This window comes from Cardiocondyla obscurior, linkage group LG25, assembly GCF_019399895.1.
Source record: "Cardiocondyla obscurior isolate alpha-2009 linkage group LG25, Cobs3.1, whole genome shotgun sequence".
Taxonomy (NCBI): Eukaryota; Metazoa; Arthropoda; class Insecta; order Hymenoptera; family Formicidae; genus Cardiocondyla; species Cardiocondyla obscurior.
This window is the reverse complement of record NC_091888.1, coordinates 2,212,859-2,224,992: the sequence shown is the minus strand read 5'-3', so window position 1 is coordinate 2,224,992 and position 12,134 is coordinate 2,212,859. Positions and strand designations below refer to the sequence as shown.

General features: G+C 41.3%; 2 protein-coding genes across 2 annotated transcripts; one reads left to right on the top strand and one right to left on the bottom strand.

Moving 5' to 3' along the window:
- Positions 1-2,429: 2,429 nt before the first annotated feature.
- Positions 2,430-2,921, top strand: LOC139111721 (uncharacterized). The gene has a single exon (XM_070672191.1). It carries the CDS (start codon positions 2,430-2,432, stop codon positions 2,919-2,921), a length of 492 nt encoding a protein of 163 aa, XP_070528292.1.
- A 2,143-nt stretch (positions 2,922-5,064) lies between these two features.
- Positions 5,065-7,678, bottom strand: LOC139111720 (uncharacterized). Its single transcript, XM_070672190.1, has 3 exons — positions 7,410-7,678; positions 5,885-7,195; positions 5,065-5,278 (listed from the first exon to the last, which is right to left on the bottom strand). The coding sequence occupies exons 1-3, from the start codon at positions 7,676-7,678 to the stop codon at positions 5,065-5,067; spliced, it is 1,794 nt and encodes a 597-aa protein (XP_070528291.1).
- Between the last annotated feature and the right edge of the window lie 4,456 nt (positions 7,679-12,134).

Below are 12,134 nucleotides of genomic sequence, written 5' to 3'. Positions count from 1 at the left end.
ACGTTCTCCAACAACAGCGACGTCGTTCCGCCGAGCGAGGCGTTTCCGCATTCGATCTTTGTCTTCGACGATATCGCGTGCGACAAGCAAGACGCCGTGAGAGAATACTTTGCAATGGGTCGTCACTCGAACGTAGAATGCTTCTATTTGTGTCAGTCGTACGCGAGGATACCCAAGCATCTAATACGCGACAACGCGAATCTGCTGATCCTGTTCAAACAGGATGGAACAAATCTGAAACACGTGTACAACGATCACATCAACGCCGACATGTCGTACGACGAGTTCAACGCGTTGTGTCGCGAATGCTGGCAACGCGATCACGGTTTCGCGGTGATCGACAAGGACAGTCCGCTCGACAACGGGCGATACAGGCGAAAATTCGACGTGTTCGCAGTACCGTCGAGTTGATTTAACAGGTTATCGAAATCGCGCGACAACCAGTCGTCGAAGACGCTTTGTCGAGAACAGATCGGAGGGATACAATCGATTGATCGATATGACGGGGAAAGATGACAACCGCGACGTGCGCAAGCGTGAAAAGATTACGCCGGAGATCGAGAAGACGAGCGAGGCGATTCGCATAAAACATCGAGCCATAAAAACCGACACAAATCGTGTCACACGATCGACGCCGACATTGCGTCGGAGAAGCGCCTCAAGCCCATCGTCGAACCTCTAAAACGGATGGTTGAGACCATGGACGTAAGAATATATGGACGGAGTCTAAAGTAAGTGGATGAGCAAGGGGTTTGGCAAATTTGCGGTAAGGGGAATGAGCTTAGTGTCTCTTTTTACAAGTGGACACTGTCGGTTACTATCGGCTTTGTAACGAACTTAGCCGAAGTTAGTAAACGTAGAATTGCATTTTTAGCCTTTCGGGAACCATCGAATATTCGGCGGAAACACACGACGGTGTTCTATTGTAGAAAGAGATAGTACTACACCCCCCTTACCGCGAATTAGGCAGGTTCCGAATTTTAGACTCCGTCCATATATTCTTACGTCCATGGTTGAGACCGTCGAGAAATCTAGTATCGCGGTACCGAAAATGGAGTCAAAATCGGAGCGTTTGACGCCGAAACTGGAGCGACGATTGTGGTCGACACCAAAACCTGAACGGCGTTTAAACGTCACGTTTGACGATTTGTTGTCATCGGCAACGTTGGGTGATACGATTGTAGCTAATCCGTCATTTGGTGATACGACCGTCGATTCATACGTTACGACCGAAAACGTCGAACCTTCGTCGACGCCACGGCCCTGGGCATCAACGCCGCGGTTTGGCATATCGACGCCGCGACCTGGCGTATCGACACCGCGGTCCAGCGTATCGCTGGCAACGATGTCCTTGAAGCGGCGAGCGGTGACAAAAGAATAAATATCGACGACGTTTTCGGTATATACTTTGACACAAACAAAGTAATGCTCGGGAACAAACACGTTGAATTTGACCATAAGAACGACGATATAATCGTCGCTGGTAAGAGATATCCTGGAACCGAAGGTCTGTATGAGTTGATTTTCAAGAAGGTACTCGACGTAACCGCTTACACCGAGGCGGATAAACGTCACTACAAAAGCATACTCGAAGTGACGAACTCGCATAAAAAAGATTTCAGCGACGACGGTCGCGTCATGGGTAACAGAGGCTAGTATATGAAGGTGATTGCACCGCTGATGTCGGGCGATTCGGCCAGGAAATCGAGAAGAAAAAGTTCCGGTAAAGGATTACCTCACCTCATGACGTTGAACGATCACGCGATCGACTACGTGCACTGGGACGATCCCAACGAGCTCATGGATCGTCTTAGATTGCTGGATGCTTCGCGTCGAGCCGGTCACAACGCTCACGACAACGAAATTCTGTCAATTATCGAGGAACTGCGTGAGGCTGGTTTGATTATAAATTAAGCGACTGGAGGAATCAAGCGACAGAATCGGCGTGCCGCAAGACGTGATTGACCATGTCTAGATCACGCAAGTCTAACGACACGGGTCCTGAGAGGAGGCGACTCGTCGACGAGTTACACGCCCCGGCGAAAAGAAATTTTCCGCGAAGACGCGTCGTGGCCAAGGGATACAACGATTTGTGGCAGGCTGATATCGTCGAGATGCAACCGTACGCGCGTTTCAACCGAGGTTACCGTTACATTCTCACCGTCATCAACGTACTCGACAAGTATGCGTGGGCGATACCCCTCAAGAATAAAGGCGGCAGCGAAACGGCTGACGCTTTAGCGGAGTTGATGCGAAAGAGCAGGCGATGTCCGAAAAATTTGCAAACTGATATGGGAAAGGAGTTTTACAACGCCGACGTACAACGGCTCTTCGCAAAACGCGGTGTCAATCATTACTTAACATACTCGGTGATGAAGGCGTCAGTAGTCGAGCAATTCAATCGCACGCTTAAAAACGCCATGTGAAAGATGTTTACACTCAACGGCAATTACGAGTGGTTCGACGCGCTACCGCGTCTCGTAGACGAGTACAATAGGCGCAAGCACCGAACGATCGGCATGCGGCCCGTCGACGTGACACCTGAGATCGCCAAGAAACTCCTCGGCACCGTGTACAGCGCTATAAAAATAGCCGCTCCGGCCAAATTTAGGGTCGGTAATAAAGTACGCGTGAGCAAGTTTAAAATGATTTTCGAAAAGGGATACACTCCGAATTGGACCACCGAGGTTTTCACGATCGTCAAAGTGCAGCAAACCAATCCAGCTACCTATCTACTGGAGGATTATCGCGGCGAGGCTATATCCGGAGCTTTCTACGAGCACGAGTTGCGCCGCGCGACGCATTCGGACGTGTATCTGGTGGAGAAGGTTCTGCGCAAGAAGGGTGACAAGGTCTACGTGAAATGGCTGGGATTCGACGGATCGCACAATTCGTGGATCGACAAAAACAGCATCGTTTAATAAAATTTTTTTTATTTCACACATGTGTATGTGTGATTAAATACAAAAATGTATAAAAATGAGAAAAATATATAAACGTATGCATTGTACAATGTTTTACTTCATTTATATAATTTTATCTATAATATACAGGGTGTTCCAGATCAGTGGACGATGCCGTAAATGATAGGTAGATTTAATCGAATTAAAACGAAAAGTCCTTTACCATTTTGAAAAATTCTCAATAGTTTTCGAGAAAAAAATTAAAATATATTAAATGTATAAGCGTAAGAGCGACAAGAAAGCTGCGCGTGAGTGAGCGCGACAGGCGAATGACTAGAAATGGCACCGTCGTCTGTCGCGCTCACTCAGCCCACGCTTCCTCGTCGCTCTTACGCGTACATAAATTAATTTTTTTCTTGAAAACTATTGAAAATTTTTTAAAATGGTACAGGACTTTTCGTTTTAATTCGATTAAATCTACCTATCATTTTCGGCATCGTCCACTGATCTGGGACACCCTGTATACTGCATACTTCGTACATGTGTACTGTGTACATGTGTACTGCATACTGTGTACATGTATACTGCATACTGCATACATGTGTACTGCGTACATGTGTAAGAGCGTGCTCGCGACTACTAACTAAAACCTGTACAATACATCGCAATTGACCGGTTCGTCGGTCGTTTCAGGAGTTCTGCAAAATATTGCCTAAATTTGAGAAAAATAAGTAACCATCAACGCCTCACACACCACATACACCTCAGAATAAATTGCGAATAAATAAAAAGAAAAAATTTAAAGTGTCGAACGTAAACACAAAATGACACATTTGTGCAATCCAACCCATTTGCAAGCTGCAAAAATCCAATATTTGCAGAAATCGCAAACGTATGCATTCGATGAAAGTCAAAGTAATGACATAGAATCAAGTAAAGATCTATGCTTGCTCCAACTCCGGCACAACTGGGTCGAGCAGTATTACAAAGAAGACAATCAATAAAATATGCTAATGTTAACAATTACTCGAGAGACCTTGTACCAATCGAAAGTATAATACATCTATAATATAACATCTATAATACATCTATAATACATGTATACATGTATACTGCATACATGTATACCGCGTACATATGTACTGTGTTTTATCGAGATATGCGATAATGACCCCACGGTAAGGTCTTGGTCGAGTTCGGCACGAGATATCGCTTGTCGTCGTACGGACTCAAAGCGATCTTTGTTTCGGATACGGTGTACACTTCATGCAATTTCGATCTTACGCACGATTGGTCGCGAGTCATAGCAATCTCGTTCTCGAGACACTTCACATAATCGTCGAACGTTATAGTTCGCGCCACGACTCCGCTCTTTACACCCTTTGCTTTTTTGGTGTCGCTTCTACCGTCCACCTTGATCGCGTACATCTTCGCTCTGAGTCCGACAAACTCTGTAACAATCGCACCGTTGCACTCATCCTTCATTAAACCCGGTATTTTTTTGTTTGCGAGAGGCATACCGTACGCGTTATCAGGTGGATAGTCGCTCGTGTTAAACCGCGCGATATCACGCTTTATCATCTTGTATACGTTCTCACACTGGACGCTGTACAGTGACCGGCAATAATGGCCTGTCGCACTGCGGCGACGGCGGCTCCCGCGCGTGAAGTGGGGTAGTGTGCGTGAGGCTTCACCGCGGATCGCGTACGGCATTTAAAATTGTCTTTCTCAAGACAAAAAACGAAAATTATCCCAAAATTAAATTATACGTAATGTAAAAATATATATTTAAAATATAAGTAACATGAGTATTTAATTTCGATTGTTAAAAGTCGCGAAATGTCTTAAAGTATACGCTAGAATTAATAGCGTACTCTTGCGATATACTTCTATCCTTGTCTACCCGTATAAACACGAACGCGTGCAAGCGAGAGAGCGAAGGTGCGCCTATAATAATTCCTTAGCGTTCACTTATGCTTTCTCTCTCACACGCACGGGTCGCGAGCGAGAGAGAGCATGAGAACGCCCCCCACCAAATTTTCCCCCGTCCTCTCGCTCCTTTCGGCGTTCCCTGCCTCACGTACGCGATCCGCGGTGAAGCCTCACGCACACTACCCCACCTCACGCGCGGGAGCCGCCGTCGCCGCAGTGCGACAGGCCATTATTGCCGGTCACTGTACACGAGACTGTCCGTGTCGGTATACATGACGCTACATTTGTCTTCAAAAGTTGATAACATATACTCGTGATGAAACTCGTACAAGCACTCCTTAAATATGTCGAGTATGGACATACCAACGTATATCGGCTTAGCGAATTTCACCTCGAGTTTACGCAATTCCACAGCTACCAAATTTTCCGCGAATACACTTCTGCTGTGAAAATTAGGTTTGGCGATCATCGCTTCCACACCGTACCGTCCGTCCCACTTTGAGAACAATCGAACGTCAACGCGATTTCGTACGTTCTCCATCGTTTTACCGAACACCGCGTTGTTCATTAGTTTAAACAAATTTTTCTCGAAATCATTGGTCGCGCGAGTTCGATGTCGCGTGTTGAGCTCGATGTAATCGCGCAACCATGCTGACTGAGTAAATCGCAGCGCGCGGTAAACCTTGTTGACGCGAAGACCGTGACGCGTACACAGCTGCAGATTGCGATAGTGTGTGACGTATCGCTTCTTGTCGTACAGCGTAGCCAAAAGTTTTTTATCATGTTTTGCCCCCGGTGGTTTCTCTCGCGTGGGACAGAACGGCAGATCGGAGTGCATGTCGTGCACGCTTGCAGGATACTCGAGATCCACCTCAAGGATATAACCCGTGGGCGAGTCCGCGGCAATCGCGTCTACGTCGAGGTTCGCGAGTTCTTCGTCGTCGACCCATTCAAAATCCGCGTACGGTAACGGCTGACACATAGCCCAACCGTACAAGTTGTTTACATCGTAATACACGATGTACGACGAAGGTTTCGACGAGTCGTACCCCGACCGCATGTATCTGTTATTAGCTCGCGCGTATCTGTTGGAGCATTGACTGAGACCGCCGCATATACCGCGTTCGACGAACATCACCATATCGATGTCAGTCAACAGTTCGAAATTAATACGCGTATGCTTGAGCATCGCGTCCCACGTGAAACCGGGCAAGGTGTAGTAGTGCGCGGGATCGAATCCGTAACTCTCGACGCATCTATCGTGAAAATTTTCAAATACGTCGGCCAATAACAGTACATTGGTCTTGAGGTACAGATCGCTATACTCACCTAGAGTTCGAACGGAGAATTGCTGCCATACGGTCTCGGCGTGCGCGTAATCTGTCTCACTCACCGTGTCACCGGTCAGCGAGCTGAAGAACGATTCGCGCGACGGTAGGCTCAACTCATCCAATCTTTCGACGCTGTTGACGTACTCGTACGGAAATATACCTTTTCGTGTCAAGAGATCGAAATTTTCCTCTGAAAGTGTCGCAAATTCAGCGCACAAGATTTGCATTTTATCTTTGATGAGTAAATACGATAATTTGTCGAGGCTAGCGTTCAAAAATTTGTACGAGTCTATGAAGCGCAATTTTATCGCAGTTCGCAAGTCCTGTCCCTTAGCTGTATCGTTCACGTGTTTCGTAAAAGAGATGTATTTCTTCTTCGTTATCGGCAACAAATCGACTTTATCCTCATACGCCGTGGTGATTTCCTTTATAACAAAGTGCGCGTCGTAGCCTGACAAATTATGAAACACGACGGGGATGTAACGCGTGTCGCAGTATCGCAAGTTACATTTTGAGTGCGCGGGACCTCTATACCGACCGGTCAAATGACAATGATCTCGCACACGCTTCTCGTCCACCTCAAACGGACTTTCGTACACGTGGCAGACTGTCGCGTTCTCATGCTTCTCGCGCTGCGCATTCGACAACGTCTCCATCGGGACGGTTTTTAATATTATAGTTTTTACGCGATGAGCCAGTTTCACTAGCTGCTCAACGAACCACTCGATGCAATCGAGTCCGCGACGATATTCATATCTTGACAGCAACTCGTCAAACGAGCATCGCACATAGTATCCCACGCTGAATACTTCGTGACGTTGGTAATTAAACGTCGTTTGCTCCGGCGATGACGGTGGATCGATCTTTCGCAGCACGCACTTCAGATCGGCGTATACGATGAACGGTACGCGCTCCTTGTTGTCGTGGTTGGAAAAGCTGAGCCATTTGTTGTCCTCGCTAGGTAGTCGTATAGCGCAGTTGTTTAAAGTTCCACAATCCACGATATGAAACTTAAATTTCTCGCTCGAACTGAAGTAATGAAGACACCTAAAATAAAATATTTAAAAAAAAAATTTAAAAAGAAAAAAATCAATGAAATATTCAAAACTATACGTACCGATCACAAATGTATTTACGATGCTCGCGTCCGCTTAGTTGTGAGCTGACGAGGCGTGATAGATTACTGATACACGCAAAGTGTCCTACTTCTTGGTCATCGTTGTTGTCATCGCGTTGTATGTACAATAAATTTACGTGTTTCTCTTTCTTCTCGTTAGTGAGGTGTACAAGTAGAACGTTAATTTCTTTTCCGCATCTCTCAGTGGCGTACACATTGATTGAGATATCGTTTAATCGTTCGAGTCTCGCAACGTCTTTAAGAATCGCAGGAAACTGTACACCCTCGACGTTCAACACCGTTGTGTAATGCGGGTACGACGATTCCCTATTCACGTTCTGCTTTGCGGGATACAGAGCCGCCACTACCGACCACGCGAGACACTTGTCGTCCATCGACTTTACACATATCACTGCTTTTTTTAGCGGCTAACTTCCGTGGCAATGTAACGTAGCATCCCGCACGCATCAGATTGTACTTATTTACGTTGATTATCAAGTTCAAAATTCGCGACAATGCCCATCCGCTGTCACGCTCCTGAAACTCCTCGAGAGAAACCAGCGTGGGTTCGACAACGTGTAGCCGGTACCACTCGCGCACATCCGTTTCTCGAAAAATCTCAGTTTTTCGTGGTTATACTTTTGTTGGCGCGTTTGTCCCCGGCCATAAACTCACCGTTGAACGCAGTATTCACTTTTACACAATTGTTTTTAAGCACGATGTCTCGTATGCGCTCGCACACCACGTTACCGGCGTCCTCCAGGAATCGCAGCGGCTCGATATATAGTTTGTGTTTATCACCACACCCGTTGCGATACGACTTTTGAACGCGGTCTCGATCTCACGCCAATCGAGTTCATCAGTCGTTTTGTCACCATCACCGTCAGCAGCACTAGTGCTCGCCACCCTGGTGCACGTAACGTCCGTATAAATGTTTTTTGGCACCCAGGAGGTCGATCATGAATCTTTAGTGAAAAGTGAGCTGTGAAAAAAGGAAAAGTGAATAGTGATATTTATATTTTATGAATTATTATTGTAAAAATGTTATTGTAGCATGTAAAATGTAATGTATAATAAAGTATTAACACCAACCGACTTAAATTTATAGTTTTAAAATAATATATTATTATTTATGCAATAAAATATAACAAATAATAGATAAATTTATAGGTTGTAATTTTTCACGTAAACTCCAATCCTCTCGTATTTTTCTAGAATTAAGGTAAATTTACATGAGAAATTTTCACTCTCAACCGAGATGGTTAAAAGTGAGAAATGTAAATACAATTTTATCTAGGGATTTACATTTTATTTAGTTGTACACTAAGCACAAAAAAACGCGCTTGCGTTTAATTTAAATGTCAAACATTATAATTGTTTGCATAGTTTGGACATCCAAAATAAGTAAGTAAAAAAATAATATAAAATAATATTAATAGTATGTAATAATATAATATATATAAGAATAATATAACATATATTAATATTATATCACTTATAATATTTTACAATAATATTTATACATTAAATTATGAAAAATTAATTTGTAGAATGAATACAACGCAGGAACAAAAAGAAATTTTACTTGAATGGATGAAGCAACATCCAGACGTAGCCAGAGGAAGGCTACGTCGAAAAGGTGAAAGCAAACACCAAATGGTAAATATATATTAAAAAAAGATATATATATATATATATATATATATATATATATATATATATTAAAATAAATTATATTTAATTATAAAATTTTAGGAAGTATTATTACAAGAATTATCAACATCTATGAATTCAGTGGTATACGGACCTAAAAAATCCAGTATGGAATGGATAAAAGTAATTAATTTTAATTTATAATATAGTTACTTATATGTATATATATAGCTATGTGAACCGTATACAGTGAGGACCGGCACAAAACATAGATATTTCCGCATACATAGGTATACATCGACATGTAGATGAGTGTATCAATAACATTTTTCATATATACTTCAATTTTTTTCAAGATATTAAACATTTTTATTATCGTATACTAATAGTACATTATGAGAACCAACATTTTGTTTCTTAATAACAGAATTGTATGCTTTAAATTAAAGTGTTTATACAGGGTGTTTTATCTTAAGTGTACACCACTGTAGATTTAGAAAGATATTGGAAATATAAGTAAAAAAATCCTATACTATTTTGGAAAATTCTCAACCGTTATTGAGAAAAAAATTAAAATGTATAAATTGTATAGGCGTAAGAGCGACAAGGAAGCTGGGCGTGAGTGAGCGCAATAGGCGAATGGTTAGGAATGGCGCCGTCGCCTGTTGCGCTCACTCACGCGCAGCTTCCTTGTCGCTCTTACGCCTAATCATTTTAAACATTTTAATTTTTTTCTCTATAACGGTTGAGAATTTTCCAAAATAGTATAGAATTTTTTTACTTATATTTCCAATATCTTTCTAAATCCGCGGTGGTGTACACTTTAGACGGGACACCCTGTATATACAGAGTAGTCTATTTAAATTGAGACATTAAAATATCTCAGAAACACTGGGCTAAATCGAAAAATGTTTCATACAAAAGTTGAATGTTTTCAAGGGGGACATCCGGTGGTGATCTTGCGTTTGACCTTGATGTCAAATTTGTAGATTATTTCAAAGTCAACTTTAAAATCTTAAATGGAAACCCCAACTTTTTATTACAGATTCTTGTTTTTTATCGAGAAATAAATAACTTTTTTTTGAAACATTCTTTTGAAAAAAGTCAACTTATGTTCTTAAAATGTCTTTAAACTATTCTCAAAAGTCATCTTCAAGATTATTTTAATGCTATAAGATGACATATTTTGGAAAAATGTTTCATACAAAGATTTTGTGGTATAGAGTGAGACATATTGTGATATTATTGGTTTGATTTTTAGGTGGAATGTCAAGGTAAAATAATGGTTAAATATGAAGTTGACCTTTATTTCACCTTGATATTCCATTTAAAGGTCAAACCAATAATATCACAATATGTCTCACTCTATACCACACAACTTTTGTATAAAACATTCTTCCGAAATATGTCATCTTATAGCATTAAAATGATCTTGAAGATGACTTTTGAAAATAGTTTAAGAACATTTTAAAAACATAAGTTGACTTTTTTCGAAAAAATGTTTCAGACAAAAGTTACTTACTTTTCAATGAAGAATAAAAATCTGCAATAAAAAGTTGGGGTTTCCGTTTAAGATTTTAAAGTAGACATTTTAATGACTTACAAATTCGACATCAAGGTCAAACTCAAGATCACCACCCTCTCGAAATGTCCCTCTCGAAAACATACAACTTTTGTGTGAAACATTTTTCGATTCAGCGCAGTGTTTCTGAGATATTTTAATGTCTCAATTTAAATGGACTACCCTGTATATATAATAACCATTTTTAATATAAATTTATACTTCTGAATAAAAAACTAACTAAATATGCATTATAGCAGGCAGAATATAGCAAAAATTAAAAAATGGTTACAACGATAATTTTGAGGACCTACAAAAAATTCCAGTAAAATTAATTTTAGCTTCTCTCTATTCACAGAACTGACACCATAATAAATACAGTTTTTGTCCTTTTTTATTAATATAGAAATGAGACAGTTTTGGTAATATTTTAATATGTATTGTTGCATATTACCAGTAGTACTAAGGTGTTTGTCAATTTTCTTACATTATGCAAACTATATTAAAAATTATGCAACATTCACGCTTTGAAAAACACTGAATTTTGTGTTCTGTATTTATCATAACTCAGCGTTAGATGTTTTATTGAAATTTGGACAAGTGTATTCATTATTCTTTAAAAAAACTAAAAGTGTATAAAAATTGAGAATACAAATGAGTGATAAGCCGCGAGGATGGCAACGCGATCGTGGCCGGTACTTTTAACGACAAGAAGGCGGGTGAAGTCCTTCGTATTCGAGCGAGTCACTCAGAGACAACGCGACACGCACGTGGCCGCGAGATGAGATCTTTACGGTGAGTTTTCGGATGAGTGCACACTGAATTAAACTATCTAATTAATCGAGTTCGCAATGAATGTCTCACCACGCGTAATTATATTAATTATCCCAGGTATTAGCTGCAAAGTCAGATAGGATACTGAGCACGAAGTTCAACACGCCTCGTGCTGCAGAATGATTTCTTCTACTTGCTTCTATCGGTGAGTCTTCCAGAGTTGCACACGGCGATGATTCTGATAAGCTTGCACAAAAGAACAAAGAGATGAGTCGACCAACGATGAGTGGAAAATCCGCGAAAAGCACACTAAACTCTTGATGCACACGAGGCGAATCTTTACACAGCTGAGACGACACTGATAAGACTCGAGCCGGCAACACTTTCGAGTATCGAAGGCGATAATCGAACGATGGATTGATATCGATCCGTCACCGGCGATCGGCAACGAGGTGCTGCCCCGCGGCGGTGGCATGATAAATTATTATGTAATCTTTTAACAGAAGGTGATCTTGATATCTCAATAAAAAAACAAAATAGCAGAAAATAAACTAAAGCATTTCATGTCACAATATATGTAATATAATATTTGGTACAAAACATTTTATACTAGTAATTTAAGAAAAATTTGTAGAGGTCACGTTAAGTGACTCACTCTATATGTATAGTAGCATTAGAAAATAAATTTAATTTTTCACAATTAGTGTACTTATACAAGATGTTTGATGTAAGATTTCGTTCCCGGTAACTGTAGATAGATATCGGGAAAACAAATCGAAAAGTTAGATATCATTTAGTAACATTCGTAACCGTTGCCAAGTAAGAAATTACTGAATTATGACGAATTGGCGCGAAGCACGTAA

Bases quoted from the DNA above. Each gene is read 5' to 3' on its own strand.
- LOC139111721 (XM_070672191.1), top strand. From the start codon at position 2,430: ATGTTTACACTCAACGGCAATTACGAGTGGTTCGACGCGCTACCGCGT.
- LOC139111720 (XM_070672190.1), bottom strand. From the start codon at position 7,678: ATGGACGACAAGTGTCTCGCGTGGTCGGTAGTGGCGGCTCTGTATCCC. The intron at 7,196-7,409 runs GTACATACAACG...TCATTACTTCAG, and splicing joins GAGAAACACGTAAATTTATT to TTCGAGCGAGAAATTTAAGT. The intron at 5,279-5,884 runs GTACGACTCGTC...TAATTTTCACAG, and splicing joins AACAGATACATGCGGTCGGG to CAGAAGTGTATTCGCGGAAA.